Raw genomic sequence first — 16,978 nt, forward strand, 5'->3', positions numbered from 1 at the left:
TTTCCTTTATGAGGAAGTTGTGCAGCCATGTCAGTCAAAACACTTTTGTTTGTATGTTTAAGGATATTTCATTGTAGTTCTGTGACTCATTCTGCTCTGAGTCAGAAGCATATTAAAGGGATTGTAAACCCTGAATGCTGTTCCAGAAAGTGAGATCCAGCAAACCAGCTATGTGGTAGAATCGTAATATTTGTTTGAAATTCAGTTGGAGACAGAGCCACAAGACCTATTAAATAAACTTCAGTTCTTCAGACTTCATATGAAGAGATGTTTTCAAAGATTTAATAACAGGTTCACACATTAAAAAAATAATAGTCATCAAAATATGCAGCACCAATGTAAACACCTATTTGAGCCTTTTTTATTGTGTGTAAAATGAATATTTCTGTGAAAACAGCCCTTTATTTGTGTTCCTTTCTTCATGATTGGTAAGGGCTTTGAAAACTTCAGTCTGCAGGTACAGCCTTGGTTCATAGTAAAGAAAAATTGCACTTATTTTAGACATTTATTCTAGATATTTTAAGTTTCAGACAGACTAAGAAAGGTACAGATTATTGGCTAACAGCATCTGTGCCACATATCACTTTGTTTTTCTATTCTTTTAAAAATGCTCCTATGGTTTAAATAATTGCTAACACAAAAGCAAGGCACAGAAGATAGCCTCTTCAAAATCTGTCTCACACATTGCAAAGGGTACCTTCCAAAAACAATAAGTGGGTTTAATTTTTCTTGACCATTTCTTGATAATTCTTCTTTTTTTCTGTATCTGTGAAGAGTTTTTAGTCTCTCTTCAGAACGAATAAACTTTGGGCTAATCCAGGGCTGATGAGACGCTTCCAGGCCAGGTCATTCAGGGATATGTGATCTGTCTCTCCAGGTTCTGCGCGCCCTGTCCCTGCGCAGTGTGGCCAGTATCCTGCCCTGGCAGAAGGGCTCGGAGGTGCTGGGTGAGGAGGAGCTGCTGCACTGGGCCCTGACAGTGTGCCAGGAATCTACTCACAGGTACTCCCTGCTGCCTCTCTGTACTTGGCCATGGTGTGTTTATAATCCCTGTACCGCCAGTCATTCTAGTTGCTGTTCCTCTGACGTAAGCAGGAAACCACTGGCAACCCAATGTTGCTACACAGGTGTGAGCCTGACCAGTACCTGGATGGGAGACCTCCTGGGAAAGCTAAGGTTGCTGCTGGAAGATGTGTTAGAGGGGTCAGTAGGGGGTGCTCACCCTGCGGTCTGTGTGGTTCCTAATGTCCCAGTATAGTCATGGCGACACTAGACTGTAAAAAAGTGTCATCCTTCAGTTGAGACGTAAAACCGAGGTCTTGACTCTCTGTGGTCATTGAAAATCCCGGGGTGAAAGGAGTAGGAGTGGTCAGTTCTCCCCACTGAGCCTGCTGGTGCACTTTGATTACCGTCATTTAATAGGTGGGGCCAGAAGTGCTTGGAGTGAAGTGTCCCATAAAGCGCTGTAAAGAAATTAATGTAATTTTTAATTTGATGTACTCAACTCCACATTGAACCCGGGTGTAGCCAATGCCTTGCCAGAGCAACTAACGTGCAGAGCCTGAGGAGTCGAGCTTATGAAAGAGAGCAGCAATTTTCACCCCCCCCAAAAAAAATGCTCGGTCATAGACAATTTTTTGTTTGAAAACTCCAATTCCAGCTCTTTTTGAATACCGGCCATTATTGGCACATCAGGGCTAAGCTTTACTTTTCAGTGCTGGATTCCTCCACCTTTCTTTCTTGTGAGCTGACTGAAGCACTGTGTTGCTGAGAATTGTTAACCCTGCCCATTGGCCCACTTACTGTACTACTGGGCCAGTACCAGATAGGTTGTCAGGATCTGAATGTTAGTTCTCATTCAGCTCAACAAAACTACCTGTGGAAATCATCTGGTATCTGATCATACAAAACCCTCTTGCCTTGGGTGTGCCAGTGGCTATAGGGTATCCGAATCCACGCTGATCTGTGCATCTCCAGAGAGTTCCCTCCATCATCCCTGTCCTCTTAGTCATCACTGATTTGCATGAAAAAGTGTAAAGTACTATGTGTGGCCACTTCAGCCATTTTTAACCACATGGCACAAAATGAAAAATGAAAATCACTGTTCTATGCAGCTGGTTTAAGGCAGGGTTGGGGGGTTATGTCCGTGTGAGTTTCTTAAATGTGTAACCCACTTTTAAACTTGTAAAGTGAGCTCCTTTCGAAACATTACATATGCATTCTGCTCACATAAGATGCCAGTACTCCAGGCCTGAGGCACATTTGTTTGTAGCTTTCACTAAAGACAACCAGCAAGAGCTTCTTTTTTGTTGGGGCATATTTGTTTAGCTTCTCATTATATCAAAGGAGACTGTATTAGTAACTAGTCTAAAAAAACAAAGCAACCCAGGAAAAACGTTTCTTAGGGTCATGTGGTTTTGAAAGAAGGGAAGCAGTGTGAGCACTGAGTCCTGTTTAAAAGACTCAACTTAACAAGCGCCTTAATGTGGAGAAACCGATCCAGAGAGGGGCTGTGATCACAAGCCTTGTTAGATTAGACCTGTTAGTTGGGTAGAAAACCGCATCAGTCATGCTGTGATGAGGAAACCCTAACCTGCGTATATCACAGAAAGAAAACATGCCCCGATTTATATCCGGCTTAGGTTTTGTCTACAATTAGAAAAGGGAGGCTGTGGACAAAGATTGTGTTTCTCTTAAGCTAAGATCTGAGGGCACGCTGTTATTGTCCGATCAGTGAAGTTTAAAAACAATCCATCAGATGCACCTGGCAACAAGTAAATCTGAAGAAATTAAACAAAGAGCTGACAGCAGAATGAGATGGCGAGAAAGCGTCTGACTAGATGATGAGTTGCTTTGTTTGTTTAGATCTGTAGCCTGAAAGTTGCTGAGCGATACATACTGAGGGTCTTAAGAGGTGGGAATGAAATCAGGAGGTGGAATGGAGTTTGGCTGTAGGACACACGTAGCGCATGATCCTCTGTTTTCTCAATATTGAATTTCATACTCCTCCCTTTTCCTCTTATTGTTCTTTAATACCAGCAATGGTGGATTATCATCTGCTGATGTTTACTCAGTGCAGGGCACATTTTCTTTGAGAAACCCTGACTCTCTGCATGACAGTGGAAGCAGAGATATTAATTTTAGGCAGCCTGGGTTTTGAATACTCAGTGACTCAGACTCAGTGGCTGGGAGGGTGGACAGAGAACCTGACATAGAAGTTGACACAGCTGAGACTAATAGACCTGTACTGTAATATATATTATATTATATATATTATATGTCTAATGTTCAAGTTCAAGGTGTTTTAACTTCAGAATCTTGATACTTGATTTAAAAACACATGCATTCAAATTCTAATATTTAGTACCATAGTAACAATGCAGTCTAGAAAACTGTGACATGACTCTGACTATACTTCAGTGTGATCTATCTGTAGCTGCAACTACAGACATTTTTAGCTACTATTCATCTTCCTCACATTCATTTGATCTACTTCATCCTAAACCAAGAACACAATTACTTGAGAGATGTTAATTAATGCAGTTCTTGTTTTAAGAGCACTATTTTGTTCATATGAAAAAAATCTGATCTCAGTCTAACTGACAGTCTTAGAATAGTATAAAATATTTACTTATTTCCAGTCAGAGTTGGTGTAACCAAGTAGAAAGACTTTTGAAAAGGTAGTGGCCATTTGAACAGGCTTGGAGACATTGTGCTCTGAAGTGTGTGTGGAGTGGAAGGGACAGTTAAACCTACAGTACATAATAATGCAGTTTTGAAATTGAAACTATTCAGTATAAAAACAAAGTGGTGCTTGCAGACTGATGGATGAGGCTGGAGACTCGCCTGGACTTAGAATTTATTGCGGGAATAAAAGAGAAAATAATAGGTTCTTACTTTAAACGGAAATTGTTAAGATTAAAGTGCACAGCTATGTGAAAGCTTCACAGTTTAATTTTTATTTGCCGAATCAGATATGGAGCTATCTCCTGTTTCGTGGAACTTGTTAAACCTGGAACATAATCTTTCCCACCTGTTCCCCAGGCACTTGACACATGTTCTGTCATCCTTGGTATGTTGAAACATGCAGGCACGGGCTACTAGAGCTGATGTGTCCAAAACGCCATCACTTCCCCAGGAAAATGAAGTGAGTGAAAGTGCTGACGGAAGGTGACAGAGACCAAGGTGCTTACTGCTCATCAGGCTGGCTTACACTCAGTCCCCCTAGCTGAAGGCCGTATGTTATGTGTTTCAGGGTGGAGAATCATTGCGCCGCTCTCACCCTGGTCTCCAGTTTTGTTGTCCATTTTGTTGAGAAGAGCTCCCAGGTAAGACGGATCCCTTATGTGATCTATAATAGTGGGTTTGCAAGTTGGCGGACTTCTAGGGATCTTCTGCCCTAGGTGTAAGTTGAGATCAGAGGGCCTCCGCAGAATAACAGACGGACAGAGATGTTTTTCTGCTGGTTGTCTGTGCAGGGGAAAGGAGTTCCTGTCCACGGGGATTTGGGGTTCTGTCAGCATCTCTGAATCAGCCTTATTAAAAAGACATGCGAGATCTCCTCCGAAAGCTGCTTCATGTTAAATGAATGTGCTCTTTGGTATCAGGGCTTTGAAACTTGTGACACTGAAGAGTTTTATTTTGGTGTTGATTATTAGCATGTGTTAACCCTGACAGAAAGCCAGGACAGCCAGAGAGACAAAGAGGGGGGGGGGGGGATGTGCAAAGCTTATGTCTACAAACTGCATTAGATGTATCGGATTCAAACAGTAATTCTCTTGTTAGTGTAACAGCTTAATTAATAACTCTGGTTGAGATACTGAGCCTGCTTTCAGAGACTTCATCTGATGGTAAGAGTGAGAACAACACTGATAAATGGCACCACAGGGCTTTTAAAGACTGGAATAACAGAAATTTAAAACAAATTTTAACATGAATCATATGGATGAGAAGATGTGGAAGATGATATAAACCTCAGCAAAATCACACAGCATCTGAGAGGACACAAAAATAGAAACCTTTTCCTGTCCTCAGTTCTCAAAAGTACTGAGAAGATTGAAAACATGTGCTTAGATAAATAATGGAAGAAAGCATCAGGAAGACTCTAAAATACACATTTATGTGCACAGACAGTATTGAAGTTATGTGTTAAACCTGTGAGACTACTGAAAGAGTTTTACCATGCATGGGGCTTGGGATCCAGGCTTGGGGAACCTAGACAGTAGCAGCAGAAAAATGCGATTTCCTGAAAACAGACATGTCTCATACTCTTTCTCTTTCACTTCTGTGAGAATACTTCATACAAAGTCCAATATTTCCTCTTCCTCATGCTTACATATTATCACTTGGGTTTTTAAGTAATGCATGTTTTAAGCTAAATAATGCTAAATGCTAAATCAAGATTCTGTGGCAGGGTTTGAGCAAGTCCATGCAGCTGGAGATGAGGACATGGGTGGCATTAGTGAGCCAGTGCTGTGGAGACGAGAAGCCAGGAGACGTCAAGCTAACGGCTGCGGAGATCCTAGTCAACGCCACGCCTTGCCTGCTAGCCAGCACCGTCCTGCACCTCGGTGAGCTGTGGCGCCAAGACCCTATCACCACCCTGATGCCAGCACTAATACAGACAAACACTTGGGCACGGCTCCCACCCAGAGCTGATCCTCTTTCTCATGGCATCAGCTGCCATGGCTAGATCTGTCTATTAAAAAATGCAGGTTTTCTTTCTTGGTCAGTTGCGTTCTTCCAATGGGCAGCAGTGCATTGTGTTATGTACTCAGATTGCATCACTAATTTCTAATCCGTTTTTAATCCAGAATACATTAGATGAAGCTAAAGAAAGCAGGCCTTGTGGCTGCCCTCTGTTTTTGCAATGAACAGATGTTTTTATCTGATGTTAAGCATTACAGTGAGAATATGCAATATTATCCCAAGGATGGGAGTCTAAACTTTTTGTGCTTTGCAGGTCTGAGTGACACTGTATGTCTCTGGAAGAGCCTTTTCACTCTGCTGCAGGATGAGGACCAGGATGTGCGGGACAGAGCAGCAGATTTCACTGGCAATGTGCCCCCTCAGCTCCTCACTGACCAACACACAGGTACCACACTGCTAACCAGCCTGTCTTATGCCAGGAGCTACATACTCTAAATGCTAAGAGATTAGGAGTCTTCAGTTGAAGTTGTGGGGGGTAAATGGCATTATACCCAAAGGAAAGATAATTGCTTGCTCAATGTAACGAATGTAGTCATTTACAATGTAACAATGTAGCAATGTTTCATATCATTTAAGACGCTGTAAACAAGAGGAGGTCTTTCCACCTATCACGCCCCTGCTTCCAGTTGGGCATAGCAGTCAAAGCTTTTTTTTTGGTACAGAAATGTCAAAAGCATGTTGCGAATCATTGACAGCTTTTCTCAGTGTTAATTTGCATGGTGATCCAAGTGTGAAAAATGTGATCGAAGACCAATCGCATGGAAAACAGAAACGTTTTTAGACTGTTTCATTTTATGAGCCTTGGATAGGAAATAGCACTGCTGCACAACTAGTGGGGATAATAAGTAACAAATGGCTTTTGACATAAAGACTATGGTAACAGTACTGGACTGGTGGGGTTACATTGTGTGATGACACAATCCTGTATCATGCCAGTACCCTCTCTGAGGAGAGGGTCTGGCCTTATGGAGATGATCGGCATTTCTAGAGTGTTCCGGGAATCAAGGGGCTCTAATTCTTTGCAGGAGTTTGTCACGGATTCAGGAGGCTGTGTGGCCTTGTGGTTTGCTTTTTATGTTTCATTCGCAGTTTAAAAAAATCTTGCCTGCTGCCGCAAATAGCTACTATACAACAGATGTGAATAAGTAAAAACAACATATACTGAGAGGCAGTTAAAAACACAACAAATGAGTATTGGAACTAAGAGCTTTTGTTCCGTATTTAATACCACTCAGTTTATTAAAGAAGAAACTAAAACTGGGCAATAAAGCCTTCTTGACAGTTACATCAGTGTCATATGAACTGCTAATTAAACATGGCTACTTGTACACTATAGGTCTGTGTTCTGGATCAGTTCTAGTCAATACAGCTTGCTAAAGCTGAGGCTCTCATAGCTGTGTGCTGCCTTTTTGGAAATGTGCTTGTGCATTGTTCTTGTACATGTTTTGGAGTAGAGGGAAAGCAGTGGATGCTAGAGTCTCAGTGAATCAGATGCTCTGTCTCTTTAACTCTCACTGGCATCTCAATTTAACTCACGGCGCATCATTCGCTTTTGAAGCATGACATAGACGTCCACCCTCTACACTTCCAAGACATCCATGTTAAACTATGGTAGTGGAGGAAGGGGAAGTTCAGTCCTAATCGGTTACCCTCATTTACTGAAATCACCTGTGCTAGAAGGACAGGAGGGGATAGTGCTTCAGATATTTCAGAGCCTTGTGGAATACTTGCCACATGCCTTGCAAGTGGCTCCTCCTGCTAATGGGGTCACACATTACTGAGTCAGGGTGTCTAATGTTTTGGCCAGAGAACACAAAGGGTTTCTAGAGCAGAACCTGAGGACAGCTCCCACACACCTGTATGTCCACCGTGTGCAGGCTTACCAACAATACATGCTTAACTTTCTGTTCTAAACCTGATTCTGCATTTATGGTATTTATACTAGTTGAATAATAATACTGTACATTATAGCATTGTGGTATCTGTATATAATATTGTGGTGTGTTGTTTATGCAATTGCCAAATTACAGTCATAAGACATCCTAAGTTGGATTCAAAGCGGGTGAAAGCAGAATCCATTGCTGGTTTTGATGTGGTGGTGTTTAGAGTTCCTGGCCCCCTCTGTGAAACTCCAGAACATTGGATTATGTTTCGTCTCATGGTGTGGAGAGCGGGCAGAAAAATCCCAGCTTCATCGTGATCCAAACTGATAATCGGAGCAGGAGAATACTGTCTTTATGTGGATGCCAGATCCTGGAGGCTTTGAGAGCTCAGCTAATGATGTTCCTCTTGCCCTACTGAGCTATAAACATTTCATGGGAAGCTGGAGCACAGTTAAATAGGCCAGTATAGGGCTGAGGGATGTTGACAATTTCACAAGGCTCTGGGATAGGATGCGTTGGAGGAACACATTTTCCTGATAGTCCCTGGAAGGTTTCATACATGCCCAGGAATGGCTGCCAAGGATATCACATGAAAAGCTAAGAGACTGGTAAAGGTAAAAAAATAGTAATTTGTAAAAGCTTAAACTAGAAATAGCAAAAATGGAAGCATGACTCTGAAAGCCTTGTGCAGAGACAAATATCACTCAGTTGTAACAGAGATTCACATCATGCTAAATTTAAAGACCACCTCCTTCCGTCTCTATTTCTTGATCTCTCAGACATCCCGAATTGAAGAACACAAGTGACTCCAGATCTCTGTAAACCATTGCTGCCACTGAGAATCACCTTATGAAAATATTAGAGAGGAGTGCATGTATAGCAATATTGCAGTACATCTTATTGGATTTTGCATTGTTCTTAAAATAACATGAATCTAGACTTTGCAGTCTATAGAAACTGAAAGAATATGTGTAGAGATATTGAAAGATTCAGGTGGGTGGCTGCGTCAGCATGCATAGGCTGCAAAGGAACAAGTAATAGTTTTATTCCATGCTGAAAAAAAGAAGAAAGAAAACACAACGCTTTGGCCGTGGAGCCTTCTTCAGGTGTCAGCTCACCTGAAGAAGGCTCCACGGCCAAAGCGTTGTGTTTTCTTTCTTCTTTTTTTCCAGCATGGAATAAACCTATTACTTGTTCCGATATTGAAAGATGGCACTCTGGTACATGTGGGCAGATGAGAGTTTTTTTTTAAATCACCCTCTGGTCATGTGTCCATGCCTGTGGTTATAAAACCTCATCAATTTCAAGATTTATTTTTGGAAGACAAAGTTAAAGTACAGCCAGATAGTTAGCTGCTTATTGACGATTCTTAAGCTCAATGCCAAAAGTAGGTAATAAAACCTGGGAATATGGCGTCAGAGCAGAGTGCAGTCCAGGAAAGTGCTGCCAAAGTCTGGAATCACTATGGTGGGCTGGCCAGAGGTCTGAGTCGGGCCTTGCAGAAAAACTAGACATATTTCTGCCCTATAGCTCCTTCCACTAGCTCTTTATTATAAGAATGCATTTACAATAGTAGAAAGATGTTTATCTCATTCGGTAGAAGGGATAAAACTTGTTCCAAAGCTTATGTTCATGAAAATAAAATCTCTGATTTAACTTTAGGAGAATTGTTTACATATTTAAGGAGGAATCTACTAGTGTGCTGTTAGAAATCATGTAATCAGTGAAATTATTCATTCCTGTTTGAAGTCCATGCTGACATCCTCCTTAGTAAAAGCAGAAAGAGTGAGGGAAGCCAAGTGTTTCTGTACTGACTGTCACCACACAGTAGGACAGGGCTATTGTAGACATGGTCCTGGTGTCAGATCAAAGGCAGAAGATTCTTTGAGGAAACAGTCCCACATGGTGGCTCAAATAAATCAGGTGTTGGTGGTGATGAGGTTGGGGAGGGGTGTTATTTTTCGAGTAATTGAGCAGTATGAAAACAAAGCCGTTTGTCAAGCCACTGGTGGGGCTTTCCTAATGACTGCTGTTAGAGAGCCCCATGCAGTGAGTCATTATGTGAAGCCACCCATGGCCATTGTTTCTGTGTCCACTGAAGTGTGAAGTTGCAGGAGGGGTTGTTTTATTACTTCTTGGCATGCATGGGGGAGGGTAGGAATAGGAAGTATTGAAGTTAAGAAGTGTAAAGTGGGAAACCTCTGTCTTTGAAATCTAATTGAATTAGTGACCCATAGCTGTGCGAAGTCTAGACCTTTTCACTGCCACTGACTTCTTTGTGCAGTTGCTTTCTCTTAGCTGTGCTGGAAAAAAGCATGTTGCACAGGTTCTCCAAGGGGTTTCACTGTGCGGCAACAGAATAATCAAAGGGGTGCTATTCTTGGTATAGGTAATCGTACTACTATGCACCCATAGCAGTAGTGCATCTTGGGTGGTACGATTCATGTTATACTGTTATACCTTGGCATATGGTTGTGGTACAGTACCCAAGCTGACAGTGATGCTTCCTTCAGCTAATAAACACCTGACCTGGAGAAGTTTCTTTATACTTGCCTGGATGGTAGGTCTACCACAGTGATTTGAGGGCAGACAGTCTTTTCATATGTTGTTAAGCTATTTAAATGGTAGGAGGTTTGAACGTTGACATCACACTCTTCACACACTGGATAGTCTTTAACATCTGGAAGATACAGCCATTTTGTGTTCTGCTCTTCTTGAATTTACCTTGGTCCACATGATCTAGGTAGTTTATTTTTCTTTTCATATTGATTTCCGTAGCATCATAGTTGCATGATGGTGACCACTGCTGCCTTGTACCTCAGGATTTTGATTTAATTTAAGGCCTCTGCCGCCTGCCTGTATAGTGTTACATGTTCTCCCCACATTCTGTGTGGTGCTGAAGTTTCCTTCCACCCCCCAATGACACATCTTTTTCCCCTTTGGAAATGTATTGAATTCATGAAGAAGGTGGCTGGACTCCTATGTCATAACATGCCTCTGAATAGAGAGATTTTGGTGCCTCTGATTGTAAAACGCTTTGCTGCGCATTTTTGAAACAGGACCACGGTACACTGAAGATCTTGTGGGACATTGGGCCCATGTTGCACCACAAACTTAATCTTATGTTAGTAGCCACTGGTGATCTATACTGGTTATTTATGAAACAGATCTAGTAAGGCACAGGCGCTCTGTGGTTTCCTCTCAAACGGTCAGGCACAGCTGATGCAAATCTCCTGTACCTGTCAGGATGGAACACTGAGCAGCGCCTGTTGGCTGTGGCTGGGTTTGTGCATTTGCAGAGCTATGAAGTGAAGCTTTCAAGAAAATTGTTGGCTGAATTTCTTTTTGCAAATAATAGCCTGACATTGAACACAAAAGCAAGAGTAATGAACTTTTATTTGATTTTATTTACCTGGAAAACTAAATAGGTGCAGTCAACCTAATTGAAACAGGTATTCAAGTGTGCTTCAGTGGTATTATTGAACATTTTGGCTCCCAGCCGCCCGTCATCTCTGCCAATTTGTACCTGGCAGGGACCTGTCAGGACCTGGGACTGAATTAATTTGTAATTAACAGCCTGACAGTTTAACAAGACAGCTGTGTAAGTTTGGCGTTTTAGTGATTTTCCAGTGGACCTCAGTTTTTTGTTTGTTTCATCTAATTAAGACCCTTTAGATGCAGTCTCACTGTTGTGATACAGTATGTGCTTTGTTGGAAACACCTGGAATAGAATTAAACTTTTTAAAATAATTCAATAAAATTTTAATTGAATTCTGATCTATTTACAAAAGACTCCAGGAGAGTCAAATTCCCTGTAATGAAAGAAAAATAAAACTGACAGCAAGGGAGTTTTAAACTTTCACAACTTGCATAATCTTGTAAACTGTATGAAATGCGTAAAGGGAAAAATGCACTGTTAAAGTGCCATTAAACTTCTTCACACTTTGCATGAATGCGCTGCATGCTGGGGAAAAGCTAAATAAACCTGATTCACTAGATATAATAAGAAAGAGGCTAAAGATCATAGTAACAAAAAGAAAATAGCCTGTTAATTATATATTTAACGTGTGGACTGTTTGCGTGACATTAAGATTATTTTAATTTTTTAACCTTCAGCAAAGTCTGTTGGCAAAATTAAAGTCTTTAAGACCTTTTGCTAGTACTTTGATTTATTTGCAGTTTATACAGTGTGGTTCAGAAAAGAGATTGTTGAGATATTAGAACACTATGCAAACAAATCTTGCAACACGATCGTTTTTTCCATATGACAACTTGTGGGATTTTGTGTTTGTTTTCAGGGGGGTGTTTAATTTCATGGCATTAATGTTTATTTAGAAGTGGTGTTCTATTAGAGCTGGATTCATGTGAACGCAGTATTTCTTCATTTTGTTTTGATTGTGGATCATAGACCGTTCCAAATCTTTGGTCTCTCAGTGGATGTGCACTTTGACACTGCTGTAGTTTAATCAACCACATTGCTTGTGTTTTTCTCTTTTGTCTCATTAGAGAAGCATTTTTTGTCATTCAGTACTCCTGATACATCTGTTTCTGATTTTTGTGAAAAGTCAATGTACTCTCAAAAGGAGAGTATATTGCTCCCACAGTTTACTTTGTTTTTTAATGAAGTTTTAATTCAAATCATTTGCCTTCTTCTGTTCCCCATTGATAGAGTGGAGTTTTTTTCCTTCCACGTATCTTGACCATCACAGATTATCAATATGCTCTCATCGCTGTGAAACGTGCTGGTAGTGCATTTTATCAGCTAGTTTCTTCAAGACACGGTGCATTACAGCTCAATCCAAGCATGAGGACCCTTCAGTTATTAAACTGAAGGTTCTGATTCAGCAGTAAAATCAGAAACTCTAAATTGCCCTTACGTCTGCTTTGTTTGCCTCATTCTACTGCCTTCTAAGTCCAAAAACTGGTATTGCGGGTTAATTGGATTTGTAAATTTTGCCAGGTGTGTTTGGACTTTGCTACTTCCCTTTTAGCCCTGCACAGGGTCTTTTTACTCTGTCAGCCTGTTGGTCAGTCAGCAAAGCCTGTTGGTCAGTCAGCAAAACCTGTTGGTCAGCCTTTAAAGAGATCTACAATAGTAAAACCATTATATACTGTATGCATTATTGCAGTATACAAATACAATGTTATAAATAATTGATATTTACCAAACACATTTACCACAGTTGTGTTTGGTTGTACATGATAGCATGTTATCAGAGGTCATTTTCATTAGTGGCATTGCTTTAAAACTATAACACCATGATTATATACAGTACATATAGGAATATACCGCTTTACAGATGTTTTTATACTGCTATGTCTAACATTAAAATGTTGCATTCTGACTAGTGTGCAACCAACATCACACCCATCTTTTTAGTTTCCTACTTAAAAAAGCAGGTGAAACTGTCAGATGGCCAGATGTTGTGACACAATGATTTTACATTTGCTTTTTAGGAGGGTTAACACTGTAATCTCCCAAACGTTGGGTGGCATATTAAAGGATCAATGTTATAAATGTTTCATTGCATCTAAATTAGGTGTGGGTCAACTATTTTTTGCCATAGTCTAGCATAAGAACAGTTAATGAAAGGTTATGAAAGAGGGGAGGCCATTCGCCCCATCTTGCTTGCTTGGTCTTTAGTAGCCTAGTGATCTAAACATCCCACCCAGCCCTTTCATGAAAGAAGCCAGGGTGTCAGCATCAACAACTCCCACTGAAACTGTGTTAAGAAGTGCCTCCTGTTCTCAGTTATCAGCACACTCCCTCTTAGTTTCCATTTGAATCCTGTAGTTCATGTTTCAGTGTTGACTCTGAAGACATTCATAGGGTTACCTTTATCTAAGCCTTTCAGGATTTTGAATAGTTGAATCAAGTTCCCTTCAAGTCTTTTCTGTTCGAGACGAAAAAAATCTACCACAGTGAAGCCTCTTCATTCTTAGCCTGTCTCAGTGCAGCTGTCTTCTGAGTATAAGAATGCACCAGGTCATTTTTCTAGTGACTAGTCTCTCGTGACATTTGTTGCTCACATGGTTTATTTGATTTGTTCTGACCCTACAGTATTCTCTCATAACAACGTTTATTTTTCTTGGTAAGGGGCAGATGAGGCCCTGCCTTCCTGTTTTCATATCCTCAGAATAATTCTTACCATTGATCATTTCTGTCCATAAACCCAGATTCATTCTACCTGAGTAAAAGGCAACATCAGCCTCTCCAGAGGAAATAGGGAATGTTCTAGTGCCTCATCTGTCCCTTACAAAGAAATTGTGTTATGAGACATACTGTGGTTTATTAAATGAGCAACAGACATTAAGCTGCATTATCCAGTAAATCTTGTAGACTTTTTGTAAAAAAAAATCTGACCATAAACAAAATTCACAATCTGTTGTTGTACACTGTTTGTGTCTGATCACTTGGGTATTCGGTGTGGATTTGTAATTTTTGTGATTGAAGCTGTTTCTAAAGTAAATTAACGTTTCCTTTGTTTCCTTTGATGCCACGAAAGGCGATTAGGACCCAAGCTGCCCCTGTCCTTCAGCAGGACGGTGTGAGAAAGTGAAGACCATAAACCAGTGTTTTCCATTCACACCTTGGCGCATTTCTTTCAGTACCTATGCAACATCCTGACCAAAGGCTGGCCTTGTCTGGGTTCCCAGAACTCTTCTCTGGGTTTTTGTGTCCCTGGCAGACACTGTGACCTCCTAATTGGAGGCTGTCTCAGCTCAGGCCCAAACAAGAGGTATGGGTGGGTAAGGTGTCATTACTGCAGAGACACCCGGGATCCCTCATTACACACATCACAGCAGAGCCACCGGGGCGGGGCTCCCCTGGACACGTCGCAGAGAGCGCTGAGGGGGGCAGTGGAGGGATCCTGCTCGATGGCTTCTGCCTACAGCATGTAATTGGAGAGAAGAAGAAGGGGGAAACAACAAAATAATAGCAATGCAGAGCAACGTGAAAACGTAACACAAATAGAGATTCTGGGGTTATGTGGATGTCCTATTGAAAGCAAATTAAAAGGAACTTCTGTAAGGTTCTAACGGCAATTGAATTGCTCAGCAGCTGAAACGCTTCTTGATGCGCCTTCTAGTGAACTCCACTTGGCTTTACAAGAGTTGTGAGGATGAACAGGCCCGAGCTGTAGTATCGATGCAGTAGACATTCTTTGACAATTGCGTCATTGGCTTCCTTTTTAAAAGCATGAACAATTTGTGCTTAGAAAGCGACACAATTTACCAGATTTAAGCGAACTGTTTTGTTTTTAGGACAAAAAGAGTCCGTTTCACCACAGATATTTCCTCCAAATTACCCAAGATTCAAATGCCATTGCTTATAGTTGATAATCCAATTTCTTTCACTTTAATATCACAAATCCATGGGCATTGTTGAGATTGTGATCATGAGAATATGACTGCTGTGTAATTGTACATACGGTGCAAACAGCTAGGGCTGCATGGGTGCTGAAAGCCCTGACAGATGGCAACAGGGTCCCTGTTTAGGAGACATGCTCTCCCACTGAACAAGAGAGACTTGCTGGGATGATCTGTTTGTGATTGGGGAAATAAGGCACACGTCTGGACTGGGATTCCTGTGGTCCTTCTGATGTCCACTGGCAGAATTTAGTGCTTTATATATTCTCATAAAGTTAGCTGTTCTTGAGCACTGGTGTAAGTTATTGCAGTGCTACATCTAATAGAAAAAAACACATAACATCACACCTTTTATTGTGTACTGATGGGGAAAGAATGGCTGCCCTAAGCACAGCAGTTTCCAAATTTCTCCAATTTCATGGGACTGTCTGCCTTAAAATTTCACTTACAGCCTCAGACACCTGATAGCCTTCAGCTGCAATTCTTAAATCCCAGATCTGTTGGCCAAGAAAGTACACTTTCGTTATTTAATAGTTTTTGGTTAGTTCCAGACCAAGGCTCCCACAGCTCAATTACAGGAATTAGCTGTCTACTTCCCAGTGAATTGGATCACATGTTACATATAAACTGGGAAAAACTGGACCTTGTCTCTAAACTGATACCAGAACTACCATGTCAGAAAAAAGCTAGGATTGTAATTTATAATCAACACCCCAGATGAGCAATTACTTCAGTTGCAAAACTTTTCAGTTTACTTCAGTCTAGAAACACGACTGCATGAAGGGCCATGAAGTGTGAATCAAGCATGAAGTGGCTTTTTAATCCAATTTCTATTTCAGTTTCAAAACTTTCTTTCACATTTAGCTCAAAGACAAAGAAGTGGAAAAACAAGGAGCTTGTTATTGCCTAGTTCAGGGTCGCTTGTGTGAATCATGAATGTGTCCCTGAAAACTGTGCATTTCTGTGCTACAGTTTGACCTGTCCGTATTCCTGCTTCTGTGCTGTCACTGGAAATGGGAAAAGCACAGGAATTCACTAAGTCCTGGCTGTTGATCCCCATTGTTCCCATCAGTGGTTTGGCCTGTGACTAGTCCTGTTTGGCATGCTCAATTGAATCAAAGCTTCTAATAAACTGAAAGCTGATCCCCTGGCATTAAGATAATGGCATTGAGTCACTGAAGAGCAGATGAACGATTTAACAACAGTGCAAAACGTCTAATATACAAAACTGCGTAAGATGCTGAATTACAGGGAAAGCACTTCTGTGAATAGTGAAATTTAAGAATATTTAAAGCACCTTCACTGTACTATTATATTTTAAAGATTTTGGATTTCTTCCAAGTCTTGCATATTGCGTTGACTAGACGATCATTAGAGCTTTGTGTTGAACTAATACCAAGTATTTCGGGCTAATGAAAAAAAATGGATTTTAAAGCTCTAAGCAAAGGTCAAAGGTCTTCAGTATGCATGGAATACAGAAGCTAAGCCGGTATTTCTGAAAAATCATGCTCCATTTCTTGTGTCCTCTTTATAAGCCCATACCTTCGTGCACATTATTTGTGCTTTTGTGTAATAACAAACAAGAGCAAGTTTTTTGACTCTCAGACTTTACAAAAGACACTAATTGGGTGGTTATTTCTTTATCTAGTTGTATCTCACACTAACATCAAATCCACAGAAATGGTTTCTACGTGTCATCAGGCAGGGGGACACTTTGAAGTTTGCATGAACAACTGGAGCTATAAAACCTTGAGCCAGAAGGCAACAAGAGCAGATGCATGTCTGTGTGGAGCTTTGCAGAGGATCCTTTCCCAGTTATCACAGCTGCAGTCACACTTCCTGTGTTTCCTCATTACAAGCCTGCCTTTGTGGGTTTAGGTACTATAAGCCAGTGGTTCCCAGTGTAGGTCCTGCAGGAACACTGTCTTCTGATTTATATTGACTTCTTAAGCAAAGGCTATTTGATTTCGGTTATCTATTTCAGGCATGTATATAATTTGATTTTCAGCACTCAA

The 16,978-nt window shown here is 41.0% G+C and overlaps 1 protein-coding gene across 1 annotated transcript in view; it reads left to right on the forward strand.

Annotated features, from left to right (window-relative positions):
• Nucleotides 1-16,978, forward strand: part of thada (THADA armadillo repeat containing) — a 113,476-nt gene that overhangs the window by 94,026 nt on the left and 2,472 nt on the right. The window contains exons 34-37 of the mRNA XM_088934345.1: nucleotides 878-1,002; nucleotides 4,256-4,328; nucleotides 5,414-5,570; nucleotides 5,963-6,094. Coding sequence (XP_088790471.1) covers nucleotides 878-1,002; nucleotides 4,256-4,328; nucleotides 5,414-5,570; nucleotides 5,963-6,094 — 487 coding nt within the window. The remainder of the gene's footprint in view (nucleotides 1-877; nucleotides 1,003-4,255; nucleotides 4,329-5,413; nucleotides 5,571-5,962; nucleotides 6,095-16,978) is intronic.

Source organism: Atractosteus spatula, chromosome 15, assembly GCF_055471065.1.
Source record: "Atractosteus spatula isolate fAtrSpa1 chromosome 15, fAtrSpa1.hap1, whole genome shotgun sequence".
In the NCBI taxonomy this organism is placed as follows: domain Eukaryota; kingdom Metazoa; phylum Chordata; class Actinopteri; order Semionotiformes; family Lepisosteidae; genus Atractosteus; species Atractosteus spatula.